The following is a 14,631-nucleotide window of genomic DNA, read 5'->3' as shown; positions in this document are numbered from 1 at the left end:
CTCGCATCTTGGGCTCTTGTGTCTGTACAAATGACCCCAAATATCTTTCCGTACCAAAAAAATAAATGTTGAAGGCCTCTAGCCTTGCGTTCTCCCTCCACCTACGTGACCTACAGTCCCATTTCCAGCAGCACCTTCCCCTCCTGTCCTCTTTTTATGCCTGTTACCTGCTGAGTCGCACACGCCATTTGTATCACCCAGATTCCTCGTTTATCCAAACTCATTTGGCGGTGTAATTCCTCTTTTCTCAGTTCACACTCTCCCAGAATTAGTTTCTTTGTCCTGCCACCACAGCCAGAGATAAGGAAGTGAGAAAAGTGGATTTTTGCTAGAATTCACCTCTCCACTAATGGACAACAAATACTGCAAGACTCATTCCTCCAAAAGCTCCTCTGTAATAAACTGGAACTGCTGGGGACCGCTTTTGAGCAGCCTACGACCTCGTAGCCTGAACTTTGGAGGTACCAGCCCCACGAGCAAGGCTGAAGAGCTTGGCTTCTGCAAGTACCTGACCTCCGAGTAACAAGTTAAATGACAAGTATAGAAAGTTCTTCAAATCCAAAGGAAGTTTCTTCTCCAACACACAACGTCCTCCCGTCAGCAACCAACCTAAGAGGCAGCCATCCCCACACCGTGGCTAGGGTTTGACCGGCATCTTCTGTTTAATGGGAGGGCAGGAAAAAAGAGCCAAGTGGCTCCTGGTCTATTTGGCACCACCTAGGTGCTCTGGAACGAGCACCCAGAGCTCTGCCTAGCGCCTGGTCAGCGACTCATCGAGTACTTCACTGGCACCAGAGGACCTTAAAGCTCTTCTCAAGGGGGCTGCTGGGGAAAACACACACAAAGTTGAAGGGGATGGGGGAGAGGACACTGGATATAAAATGTTACTGATATTAACAACTACTTCCAGTCTTGCTAAAAACTTCTGTGTTACAATATGACAGCAGCAAAACCAGGAACAGACAGACCCAGGAGGTCACAACACTTAAGTCTTCACAATTAAAAGCACAAAGAAAGTAAGTTTCTCTCTCATATCCCCTCCATCAAATCAGCGAGCACTGCAAGACCCTGAAAATTCACCCATTTCCATCGCAGCCTGGTAGTTAGGAAACGAAAACCTGAGCCTCAGCTCCTGGCGCACTGTGCCAGCCATCGAGTGGGGTGCCCCAGCGCAGGGGGGTGGCACAATGAGCACCGCGGGGAAGCGGGAGGGATGAGAAAGCCGAAGGACAGCAAAACACCCGCGTCCTACCTGGGAACTGCTGAGACTCATCCAGGAGTAACATGCTGCTCCGTGCACCGCCTTCTGCCCGCACCTCTGCCCTGGCACTTGTTCAGCGTGGCCGCGTGCTCCCGGCCCTCCCGGTATATTCTGGGCTCAGGGTCTTCAGGAAAAGTTTCCAGTCACTCCCAACAAGTCGGTATCTCTGCCCTCAGCCTGGCGAGCGCTCAATCCGCCCTTGCTGGCTGCTCAGCTCGCAGGCAGGAAATGCCTCCTGATAAAACAGTCCCGGGTCCAGGCGGGGAAACCTGCACTTAAGGTTTCTGAAAATAACTTTGGTGAGGAGCTCCCGGTGCGCGAATCCACTCAGGCGGCGTGCTGGGAATCGGCACGCATATATCTGCCCCGAACTCAGCTGAGACGGACCAGGGTCACCGTTACATAACTGGTTAAATACGCCTCGGGTTCAGTCTAAATAAAAACTGACGCTCTCCCCTCCCTGGCTGAGGCAAACGCCACAGCCCTGCCCCAGGTGGCCGCTGTTCCTCCAGGGACCGCGCTGCCCGGCGCCCCGCTGCCTGGCCGGCTGGGCTCCGGGAGGCGACGCCGATCAGCTGCGGCACCCTCAGCGCGCCCAGGGAATGGGGCTTAGAGGGGACGAGGGCGGCGGAGAGGGTGCGCGCGGGGGACGCCTCGCTCCTCTCCCCCGGCTCGAGCGGCAGAGCTGCGTGCCGTTGGGATCGGATCCCATTCATGCAGCCCGCGAGCCAGTTCAACTAGTGGCAGGGAGCGAGGCTGAGAATAAAATAAAAATCCTTACATAACCACCCCGGCTCCGGCGGGGCCCCGCACAAGGGGAATCCCAACAGACAACAGGAGGGCCAGGGATCCGGTCAGGGATCGCCACCGCGCCTCCGGGCTTCACGGCGCCGCCGAATTAAAAGGAGGAATGGGTTGCAAAAAGAGCACGGCCTTTTGGCTTTGAGAACAACCTCAGGATCTGCGATTTTGCGAGCTGTCTGCACGAAGCCTGCTAGCTTGCAAGAAACCGGGACAGCTGAGCCCGAAACCTGAGCGGTTTGAACTTGTTTGCGCAATAATAGGCAAAAGAGCATCCGTCTGTCCGTCCGCTTCTACAACGGCGACTGCTGCGTGCCTGCGGAAGGCTCTCAGTGCAGCACAAGGGCTCCAGGTGACATTTCTAAGTTTTTAAGGAAATAAATGTGTGGAATTCGTGGAGCAGAAGCTTATTCTGAGCACGCCTTCCTGCCCACCACCTGTCTGCACCAGAAGGACAGGTACAGGAGGAAAGGAGCACTTAAAGCTGCGGTTGAGCCCCTAAGAGCTGGAGGTCCTGCCCAGCCTCCTTCGGCACCGCAGGGACTTGGTCCTCGCCCGCCGCTGTTCGCAGGCACACCCTGTGCAGTAACAGACAGCAAACCTGGGCTGACGGGCACGCAGTGAATCAGCTAGCTTTTTGTGAGCATCTGTCTGCAGATGAAGGCAGCTCTTTGCTTGGAAGAGGCAACAAGCTGGAGGGGGAGAAAACAAGCACGGGCGCAACCAGCCCGAAGCAGGCTGTGTCCAAGCAGCCCTGGCACAGACCCGCAGGGCTGCGGGACGGAGCAGCACGACGTGCGGCGCTCCCGCCAGCCACCGACTCAGTCAGCACGGCTCTTACAAAGACCGTGTTTATCAAGGGGCGAAAGAGGGACAAATATATTAAAAGTACACAGCCAAGGATCTCACAGCAGGCCTTATAAGGGCTTTGTAGGGTTGGAATGAGCAACCGAGCATGACCTCAGCATCTGACCTAGCAGATTTATGAAACCGGGAAGCAAGATTTAAAGACAAGTATTTATGTAAATACAGCTGGGTGCTTTCCAAGGCATGCTTGTTACAGCACCCAAGCACAGGGAAATGGAATTCATCACATCAGAGACAACATGCACCTGCCCTTTTCCACAGAGGAATAAAAAATCAATTTCCTTCACCTTAGGGTGCAAACCAGAGAGGAACTTCGTTGCTCGCAGCAGCCTCACTGGCGAGGCCACCACCACCACAGGTACGTGTTCACACAGCCACAAACTGGGACTGCCAGAAACGGCCCGTTTATAAAAGTCATCTCCTCCTGGAAGGTGAGCTCGTTACCGATAAGCCCATTCACCTGTGTTCCTGTGAGGCCAGGAAGAACGAGCTCCCTCCCCTCCAGCACCTGACACCTCCCCCAGCTTCAGTCTCGGCTATCCCCAACACAGGCGAGGTCTTGGTGAGGTACAGGGCCCGCACCAGGGGCTGGTCAGCAAACTCCTGCCGCTTGAGAGGTTCCCGAGTCAGTGACACAGCAGGCTCCCCTGCTCCAATCACTCCAAAATTTACATTTTTCATAGAACACCAAGATAAAGGCACTTCAGAGCACGGCTCTTCTCCACCTGACAAGCCAACGCAGCACCAGCACCCCTGAGCACTAGAAAACCATGAGGTTTCAAACTCACACCCAGATCTGCCTACACACACGGGAAGCTGGACCTGAAAGTTCCTCCTGCCACTAACTCCTCCGTACGGCAGGGAACTCGGGAGATTTTTGTTTATATCCATATAAATCTTGGCTTATTCTGTTTGCTACCTAAGCCTATTCTTCATAAGGAACCCGAAATCATAAGGAGGGCAGAGTGGTTGCACGTAACTTCACAACAACCTAACCCTAAACCGTACAGTGGTGAACCAGGGCATGCTGCAAATGCTTTTCGGAGAACCCCTGTGACAAAACATGCCCTGCTTCAGCCTCACCACCCAGATATTCCAGGACTGTTGAAATGTACTGAATTTAAGTGTACTGAAGCAAAACAGCTGTTAAAATAGTCACATCTTGTCGGAGCCAGGGGATTTATATCAGATATTTATCAACAGGTTATTCAAAAAGTCCACTGAGTTGCAATCCCAGCACGTGTATTTTTCAGTTACATCCTTCAAGAAGCTGTTTTGCATCTCCTCCTATAGCTTGCTACGTTGCTGCTGCCACCACGAGGTATTTGTGCATTGTAAAAGGGTGATTTTGTACAACTTTAACTCCATTCCAGTTTCATTTAAGTGCAAAGCTGACAAACAGAAGCTAGAAGTACACAAGTGTCATTTAAAGAGTGCTTTTAATAGTTCAAGTACTTAAATTACAGAATTTGTTTGGACAGAATTAAACTAGAAATTGCTGTTCACCTAGCCCCAAAAGATTTTTATTTTGCAGCCTTCTCCTGTCTCATTCCTTTCTTCACATTAACAAGTGAAAACGTCTTTGTATTCTTACTTAAATTTGTTTTCAGACTTACTCAGTAAGCTGCATGCTGAAGAAAACACAAATAAGACTTTTCAACATCTGTAGCACAAACTGCTGTTGTTTGAAACAGGTAGTGCATCGAAATAAAATTTGAAGTGTTAATTTGGGTATAAAAATAACTATTGTATCAAAAACTTCGATCTAGATGATGAACTCTGGTTCATCGCTCACAAAAGTTCATTTCTGCAGTTTTCTATAAAGCCTAGCGCAACAATTTAAAGTAACAAATTAAGCAAGTAACTGTGATGTGGTGCTGTGTTTCAGAGTCTGAAGAACAGCTGTAAATTAACTGAAACAGTTCCCTCTCCTTCCAAATCTGCTGCTGCTGCTTGGCCACAAACACTCTATTTTTACAACAGCCAGTCACACGCATTTTATTTAACCAGTCATTAAACCAGCACAATGCCAGATAAATTAAGAAAGAACGAAAATGAGCCCTTGCACAGCTTAAACTCAAATTCAGAACAGAAGTGTTTCATCCTGCCTGGTACATCTGAAAATAAAAGGGGCACTGCATGAAACATAAAGCAGAGAACTGTGACTTCGGCTTCACCACGGCTTCATCAGGCGACCTTGGCAAAGCGACTTTGCCACTCCCTACCTGTTCAAGAGGGAAACCACCAGGTTACAAATTCGCTAATTCGCTTCCTTGTGATTTCGTTATGGTTTCGCAAGTTGCAGGTGGAATACTGTAGCTGTTAGCAATGACTAGGTGGGGCACAAAGCTGAAAACAGCACGGGGAAGAAGGGACAAAACCTGCCCGAGAAGTGAGCCTGACTGTCCTTTGTCAGAGATTCCCGGGCTCCTTTATGATAAAGAGAAATGCAGGTTTCTGGCCAATAAAGCTCAATTCTCCCCCCCGCCCCAAGCCCTGCAAAGCCTATCAGGACAGCAGGAAGAAATGGGATGCTTGGGCTCAGTGTGGAGGACTTGGGGTTGTTCTTGGTCCAGCTACCAGCTTCTTGCTCGCTGACTCCGCTCCCCCTGCACTGCTGCTACTCACACTTGTGGCAGCTTTCAGAACAGCCAGCGTGTGGCAGCAGGTAAAAAACCCTGGGAAAAATCCACACACAGCGCAGAGCCGCAGCCGCGGGCTTTTCTTTAGCCACACAGAAGGATTTCTGGTTTGTATCCCGACATATGCGACAGGTTGAAGGAAAGGAGGAAGGAGAGGGGGGAAGAAAGCGTGGTGAGCCGTAACAGTGCATCACTTCGGGAGCTCGGCCATCGCTGTGCCAGCCAGCGGGTCTGAAAGAAGCAGAGCTCTGGCGTCATCGCCTCCTTTTAGAGCAGCTGAGCAAGTCGTTTGTGGAGTTACACAACACTTCCACGCCACCAGACTTCGTGCCGCGCTCTCAGGAAAGGAAGCTGCTGTCAGAGCCTGGGAGGGAGGCAAGCAGTCGGGGACATTTTGGCACTTCCCCTGCTTAGGATGAGTGGAGGAGACGGGGAAAGGGTCGTGGCTTTTGGGCAGCGCGAGGCTGGGCGGCTGAGACACCGTCAGTCTGTACCGCCCTGCGGAGGGGCAGGGCAGCAGCACCGCTCAGCATCCTTCCTCCCGCAGCCGCACCTTGCCCGAGGTGGGTAAAACACAGGATTGGGATAAAACGCCCCAGGCCCCGCCACTCCTCCCCATTCTGACCACCAGCCCTTAACCCCCAGATCCGCAAGCACCCCTCTCCAGCACCCCACCGACACAACCCCACATTTCTTCTGACAGACCATGCTGCATAAAACCCACGGGTAAAAGATGCAGCCTGCTGTAACAAGGAGTTCCAGAGAAATCAGGGGAGCTTTTGCCCATTTGGGATTCAAACCTTCCTCCTGCAAGTTCAGCATCTTTCTGCATTACTTAACAAGTGGTAGTACCCAGTCTCTTTTCACTTTTGCTACCGATTTCAGTTTTGTATTTTATTCAGCAGGATTGTGGACACAGAGGACAGCCAGCTCCTAACTTTCTGGCTCTTAGGAAATCAACACAACTCTGAAATTTAAGATTTGCAGAGGCAGAGAATGTATGTTTAACAGGCACAAAGCTACTTCAGATGCTCCTGCCCTTTCCAGGGAGTGAGAAAGCATTAAAAATAACCACAGCTTCTTAGCTACAGCAACCCACCTCCGAAATGCATTAAATACCTGCAGTTAAATGCAAGTTTGCTGCCTCGAGGTTGTCCCGCAGCCTACACCCTTACAATGAAACCTCTAAGTGTTCTGATCCGTAAGGATTATTGTTATCAGAAACTACATGAAAACTCCATAAGGTTTAGACGCAGGCCAATATGCAAGATTAATTCATAAGTAAATTCTTCTGCATGTGCCGATTACTTCTGCACCTCTACAATATCACACACCCCATCCTGCCTGCATGCAACTATTAGCTTGGAAGACAGCCTACACAGAGTCACTACCAGCATAGAAATCTTCCTGCTAATTCAAAACCAGCAGAGTGCACAGCGGTACAGGGAAGTTCAGGTTTGGTTTCCCAGGCTTGCAATAGCCCCGAGCTTTGTAGAGGCAGCAAACTTGCCGCTGAGGTGTGCTTCCCTCAGCGTACAGCCTTCTGGCTTCCTCAGAAATAACGTGGGAGGACTCTAGAGGGAGCTGCATCCAGACACAAGTAACTGAAATTAGAGTCAAGACAAAGTCCATCAGAAGAAAAAAAACACAGGAAGATGTCAGTCACCGCTTCCACTTTCCCCAAACCACCTTGCATTCTGCAACTGGGAATTTGCAGATTAAGTCACAGGACTGTTACCTATTGGCACTCATCACTGGCATACATACCCACAATACAGCAAGGTTTAAGTTTCTTAATAAAAAGGAATTTTCCAAATCATCTCCAGTGCTTTTTTAGAGGCAATTCCTGACTTTGTTTGCTCCCCCTACCCTCCCCACAAGCCTTTTTGCAGACTCCCCCACTTGCAGTCCCCGAGCAGAGCTGCCTTTCCATGCCGAGCTCACACCAACAGGCCCATGCCTCTCCTTACCCCTGCCACCAGCTGCTGGCTAAACAGCAAGGGTGAAGAGACCAAAGCAAGCGTATTGCCCGTCTCCGACTGCAAGCAAGAAACAATCCCACCCACTGTGCTCATGTCCCGCAGCAGATGGAAGCATTTCATTAAAAAGGGTTCTTCAGCGAGTGGCCACAGCCTCGGAGGCTGCCTTGACCTCAGGATGCCCATCTACCCTTGAGACCACCCGAAAATGCAGATCTGCAAAGCTGCTTTCTAAAAAGGATTCGAGAGATTAGAGAACTAAGTGTGTATTCATATTTTTAGGAGAGCATTCTGCTTTCTGGAGGGGACAACCTGAAGCCAGTGCCTCCCACAACAACACGATGTGCAGTCTGGTCAAAAGTAGAAGGAATAAGACTTCAGGTTGCTGGGACTAATCTCCTGTACCAGTATAAGAAGGACCAATTGCTTCAAGTAAGAAGCGCAGGTAAATTACTTTCTAGCTGCAGCTCCCCTTTGCCTTTTTTTTTTCCCTCCTCCTCCTGCAGTATAGGCCATTCTAAATTTGGATATGAAATGACTTAAAACAGGATATCATTTAGCAGCATGTTATTCAGGAGACTGTCTCCACACACTTCCTCTGCCTCTCAGTTTCATAAAAGTCAGTATGACATGACCTCATTTATGAGAACAACTTCAGAGAAGCCAAAGCTGAAGTAAATAAGTAGAGGATCCTGTTAAATGAACAGATTTACACCAAAGACTTTCCCTTCCGTAAGGACAGAAGCTTGCTCCATTTCCAGCCCCACACATTCAGCTGGGGAGTCCCCCCCAGCACCACAATTTCGCTGTTCCAGCGCTTTCTTGGGGGAGGAGAAAAGATGGAAGTTTGGGGATGGAAGCACCTGAATAAAGATCTCCTAAAGGGAGGCAGCTCTAGGATACATTCATGGACCATTCCAGCAGGGCCATTCACTTCCAGACTGCAGGCAGAAGAAGGGGAGAATACTAATTCACACTTCCACATCACTTTAGACAAATACTTTCCAGTAATTTCTTGTAACCGTGGTGTTAACTACTTTTTTTCCCCCCCTCAGGTTAGAGAAGAAAATTTTCCAGCTACCTGCAACTCAATTTCCCATGCAATGTAACCATACCCCTCACTACACACACTGTGATGAGCTACAAAGAGCCACAAAGGAACAGCACATTAAACAAAGTCCATTCTCGCTATGATTTTATAGCAACTTTTCCCCCAACCACTACGCAAAAATTATAAGCAAAGCTGATCCAGCAGCACCACTTAAACCAGAAAGTCATTCCTTTAGCAAGAGTCCAAGGAGAGCAAAGATCTTCACAAATCTGCCCCACAGTGAAGTACTCCTGCTGCAGTGTTTGGGAAACTCAGAGCCACAACTACAAGCGGCGTGCTCAAGTTCAAACAAAAAGCAGCCACAGAAAGGTGTTCTGCAACACGCTGCACAAGCAAGAGGTGATCCTGCTTGAAACTAGCATGGTGCTATTCAATACCACAGGCAGCGATGAGCATGGTCTGTGAGAGGGTTGGGTAAAGAGGAGGGCCTTTCCCCTCTCTGACCTCCTGCGCCATCTGCTCCCTCTGGTCTCCTCTGAGCAGGAGCTGAGTCTTGATGCTGGTGCCTTCACCCTGCAAAGAAGCTGCAATGCAATAGAAAAACCAGCACCTGCAAGTCCTTCCACTCCCTTGGGACCTGCAGCTCCGTACCGCCAACACAACTGTGCCCCTTCGCATCCGTAAGACCCCCATGCAGACCAGCTTGGTTTTGCTTTAGCACTTCAACAGGGAGGAGGAGCAGTACAAGTTCAAGGTGGGAAGAAGGAGCACAGGCTGCCTCCATCTTCTCCTGCCCTCCACCAGTCCAACAGATGCCACGGAGCTAGCATGCCCCCACACCTGGGGAAAGGAAGAGGACATGGGACAGGAGACAAACAGGCAAAGTGGGCAACGCAGGGCAGAAGACAAGGTTACTTGCATGGATAGTGCAATATCGCAGCAGTGGTCTCTAGTATGCTGTTACTGGCTATCCCCTGGTCCAGCACATGTGCATATTAAGAAGTGCAGTGATAGGGTTGTAACAGAAAGCTGTCTACTGCTGTACTCCAGAAGTACAGATTTCAATCCCTATCTGTTGCTCCTACCCCCTCGTCATGCAAACACAAACAGGAGCCTGAGCACAGTGTCTGACTGCCTGCTTAAGGCACCTTTCAGACACCTGAAACAATCAGCTCTTAACACTTTCCTCTGAAATATACTTAAAAAAAAACGTGTTAACCCATGTTCTCAGAGGCAAGAGAACAAGCAACTTGCTATGACTATTAATAGCAGAATGACAGCAATATGTATGAGTAAGAGACAATGATCTCCAGACACTTCCATCAGAATGATCCAAAGATATACAGAAAAAAATGAAAAAACAGAACATTACAGTAGGACCTGTTCAAACACTCCATTTTTCCTAGAGAAAGCTTTGAGGTATGATTCAAATGGAGGGACTGTTCATCTGCAAAATCCATATTGGAGGTTTGTTTCCTCTTTGTTCAGATTAGCTTTTATTCCTGTGGAGTGCTACACAGCCCTGAGCAACTGCCAGGATCAGAGGAGAAGTGCAGGAGTTGAAAGAATCCTTTATCTCTACAGGTCATGACTACATCACACTCGTAGCAAAAAGGATTTAGAGAGTTAAAGTTCTTAGCAGTCATGCACTGCTATCACAAAATCAAACACGATTAAACGCGGGCTGCTACCCACAAGCAATGTGAACAGATGCAGTGGGCAGGGACGACAAGGCGGGAAAGGCAGGGGAAGCCTCTGGCTGGGGCTACAGCACGCTGCTAGGACGGGCGTGCAACCTGGCACCCACCGGGGAGGGGATGCAGGCATCACGGTCGGCATGTCCTGGATGAAGTGCACTGGAGAAAGGACTAAAACTCTAAGCGCTCCTGCACATGACGCTATGGCTCATTAACTGACCAGCACTGAAGAAACGAACAAAGGATGTAAGCTATATAGCCAAAAAAAACTAGCCCACATGCTCTCCTTTCCCTTGGAGGCAGGGCTTAGTAACTGCTTTCACCAAGTAAGTTTGCACGGTAAGAGTCCAAACGAACTTCTAAATCATCTCCGTAACAGTCCATACTAACTGCAAACAAAACTTCAGGTTCTGAGCAGAATTGAGAAAAAATCCATCAAAACTGAAGATGATCCTCAATGCGGAAAATACAAAGAACTCAGAAAACTCTGAAACAAGTCACTGCATTAATTCCCCACACAACATATCAAAAGGACTGGAGCAGGCTGAATGTACAAAGAGCAAGTCCCCGGTAAGCCTGAGAGTGACACCCACCATCAACAGGTGGGGATGTTACGTTCACCTTGGATTGTTCTTAATGATCTGAATCATCACCAAAACACAGAAAACCTACTTCCATAAAATAAAGTCACTATTTTGTAAGAAAACTATAAAAATGTTAGTTTTGTTGTTATCAACACAATTTAAAAATGAGTAATCGTTTTCAGTCTGGGGAAAATGTATACGCCGCCTGTTGCCCTTCCAAGGAAGGAACTGTGAAAGATTATTAATCTTTTAGATCTTTTACTGCTAGAAATTAATCTTTTAAATCTTTTACTGTTTCTCCATTACAGGGGAAGGATACCCCAGGATCCCTAATGGAACATCCTCAGAATAACCACAATACTAGGAGGGGAGATGGGCACAGCTGGGAACGGGGAGAACAAAGTTCTAGCAGAGAACCAAGCTTTTTAAAAGCTTTGTAGTAAAACCATTAGAGCTCTTCCTTCCTGCTTGTGAATGAAAGGTAAGCATTCTGAAGAGGAATTTTATGAATGAGGGTCATCTACAAAGAGACAGGACTATAAATATTACATGGACAAAACAACATGGAGTCACAGAACCGTCTAGCTTGGAAAAGACCTTGAGGCCCAACCTTCAACCTGACCCACCAAGTTCCATCACTAAACCACGTCCCTTAGTGCCACATCCACAAAAAGATCCTCTTATTTCTGCAGTTAGCCATATTCATAAGCCAAATAACAGGGGACTGATTTTATATTAGATCTAAGGCAAAACAGATGCCAAGTAACATCTGAGTCACTCCACAGCCGTGAAGAAAGAGAGTGCGCAATTCCACAGCAAGCAATATTCTCAGAGCTAAGCACACGGAAGGCATCCTGATATTCTGCTGAGCAGAATTAAAGCCGAAAACCTGAAACTTCAGAGGAATCCTAGCTTGGCTCACATTGTGTAAGATAAAGTTTTCTCTTGTAGCTAAAAACTACAAAACCATTGTTAACTACATGCAAATTCTCTTTTCACTCCTCATTTCCTACATTTGTTAAAATTTATTTTTAATTAGTCTCTGAAGAAATACAAAGCATAAGCATGTTCCTAGTGTTTTAAGAAAAAATTAAACCACTGTCATTACTGGTTAGCAATGTTCTGAGATACATACACTAATTCAGTTTGTTTGGAAAGAATAATCCTGAGGAACAGTGCGAGTATTCAACCACAACAATATTGACGTAGACGATTAAAAGCATAGGTCTCTGATAAAACAGCCACAGGAAGTGACCCACTTGGACACAAAATAGAGCCACTCCTCTCTGTTAATAGAAGTTTTTCTAGAACGTCATGGTTCTTAAGGCTCTGCTGAGTACAGGTTCCTGTGAACAAAGTGACAAGGTCAGTCTGAGCAATCTGCAGCCCAGTAACTCATTTCTTAACCAAACACTGCCATTTCCACTACTTTCTCATGAGAAAAAGTCATGTGAATAGAATCAGAGGAATAAAATTTGTGTAGACATTTTCTAAGCATTTTAAATCAAAACAGCATCTTCAAAGTGGCTGAAAGAATAAAAAACAAAACTCAAGGACAAGGTACTTTGAAACCAAAAATACCTTAAGAACTGGAAGAAGACAGAAGTACCTGTATTTAACACCTTCTACACTAAGAAAAGAAGATCTATTCTCAGTAGGCTGAAGAAGGTGCATTCGAAATTCTGTATGCTCTGAAGTTATTAAAAAACCACAGTTTTTAAGGACGCAAATACAGTGACATCTCTAGGCTTGGGCTGTGGTTTAATGACACAAGGAGTTTGGTGACAAAGGTGGCACCCAATTCTCACCTGAGCCGTGCACTACGTGCCCTCCAACATTGTCCTTCTTGTGGGCAAAATGCATTTCCAGGACCATGCTATGAACCAGAACAGTTACCTAACCTTGCTTGAACATAACCTGCAGAGCAGAGCTCCACAAACAGCTACATTGGTCCTGACTGAAGAGGCGCGTGGGGCACTTATAACTAGGTGAGGACAGAAGGTGACAACTCACTTAGTCAGCACTGCCACCTTTTGTAAAGGAGCCCTGCACTCTGTCAGAAAAGAACAATTCCCTTTTCCTAAAGGGGATTATTTTAAGGGAGCAATAATTGCCCATGGAATCCATTAAATTGTTTACCTATTGGCAAGCCAATGATGTAAATATACTTAATTGCACTGGATCCTTTTAGTAATACAGATAATTGTAAGTTGATTTATTTGCTTCTGTATATAATTGCTTCCCTAGAATCTGTAGCTATTTTATAAATGCTATACTCCTTACAGGTTATACTTGTAGTTTGTTTACACTGTGGACATTTGTTTTGGCCGGAAGTCCAAATTTAACCTACATTAAATCCCTTTTTAAACTAAACAGGCACATAACCTGTTTAAACAGCCACTTCTCCCTACCAATCTCTGGACAAACCCTAACCCTCCCACTGTCGCTCACCGAAATTTGTAACAACAAATTTGTATAACAAATGTATGCACATTTGAATGTCCACCCCATTCACTTACCACTCTCATCAAGTAAGTCTTCCTCGTCGTCCCCATCGTTGTCCTCCTCCATCGCTGCCTCCTCTTCATCTTCCTCCTCCTCCTCTTCCATATCCTCCTGCTCCAAGTCCGGGTCCAGGTCCGGATCACTCCCTGAGATTGACTCGTCCGACATGATTCCCAGTGGTGCTCCTTGTGCATTACCTGCTCATGGTCTACTGTGAGGCAGCCCTGCAACAGAGAGCAAAGAGGTACATAAGGAGCCCAGCAAATCCCAACCTTTGAGCACCAAGGCTCAAGATCATAGCACTATTACTACATATAAAAGCATGGATCTACTGTCAGCCTTAAATAACATTTATAGCAGACTGTGCATAAAACCCTGTGTAGAAAACGGATGCCATAAGCATGGTACTGTGATAATAAAGGTCCACCTTTCTAGAAAAAATACGAGAACCACTGAATTACCTAATTCAAAAACGCACCTCTTTGTATCCTTGACATGTACACAGCGGGAGGACTCAGTATAAATACCTTATGTGAACAGTTTCACTACCATCCAAATGTGAAGCACAAGAAAGAGGATCAGCCTAAGAGAGGTAAACTTGTGACTTGGATTGCCCTGGCCCTATCTGGTTACTCCTCTTCCATGCACGAAGAATTATCACGAGGAGGCTGTGCAGGATGGATGAAAAGAAATACACTCCTCAAAGTATAATAAAGAAGGCACCCTGATCTTGAAGAATGTAAAGCAAAGGGTATGTTAAAAAACAAGAGTTATGGCCTGCTCATCCCCTAGAACAAAGAAAACACTCCCTCCTGTCATTCTTTTTCCGTTGCCCCCTACTTACGCCAAATCTTAAGTGTAAGCTATAAAACGCCTGGGAACTAAATGGCTTTAAGAAAAGATTCCTAAGCAGATAAAGCAGCATACATAGCCACAAATTCCAAGAAGTGGAAAAATATCATTTTTCAATTGTGTTTCAGAAGTATCTGTAAGAGTTTGGAAACTCGAAGGTTACAGACAACCGAAGTCTGCTGGAGCAGGGCTGAAAATCTAACTGACAGGAATGCTGAATTATTCCAGCTGAAGTCATCAGTTCCTGCTTTGCCTCTCTCAGCTCCTCAATAACATCGAAAAGTGCCTGTGAGAAGGCAGAAGGGAAGAAAATAAACACAAGGGAAGGACAGGCGTTGGTAGGTTCGGATTGGAATAGGAAGCTTTTCACCACTAGGTCCGGGTAGCACTTC

At 47.2% G+C, this 14,631-nt stretch overlaps 1 protein-coding gene across 4 annotated transcripts in view; it reads right to left on the bottom strand.

The window, feature by feature from the left end:
• Positions 1 to 14,631, bottom strand: part of RAD54L2 (RAD54 like 2) — a 61,803-nt gene that overhangs the window by 30,860 nt on the left and 16,312 nt on the right. For 3 of the 4 annotated variants that reach the window (XM_080606563.1, XM_080606566.1, XM_080606564.1), the window contains exon 2: positions 13,402 to 13,611. In XM_080606563.1, the coding sequence (XP_080462689.1) occupies positions 13,402 to 13,555 (154 nt within the window). In that variant the 5' untranslated portion in view covers positions 13,556 to 13,611. Of the gene's footprint in view, positions 1 to 1,252; positions 5,104 to 13,401; positions 13,612 to 14,631 lie in introns of those variants that run through there. The other variant, XM_080606565.1, reaches the window with a different exon arrangement.

Source organism: Anser brachyrhynchus, assembly GCF_964034855.1.
Source record: "Anser brachyrhynchus genome assembly, chromosome: 10".
NCBI lineage: Eukaryota > Metazoa > Chordata > Aves > Anseriformes > Anatidae > Anser > Anser brachyrhynchus.
The sequence above is the reverse complement of the archived record's forward strand: the minus strand, read 5'-3'. Positions and strand labels throughout refer to the sequence as shown.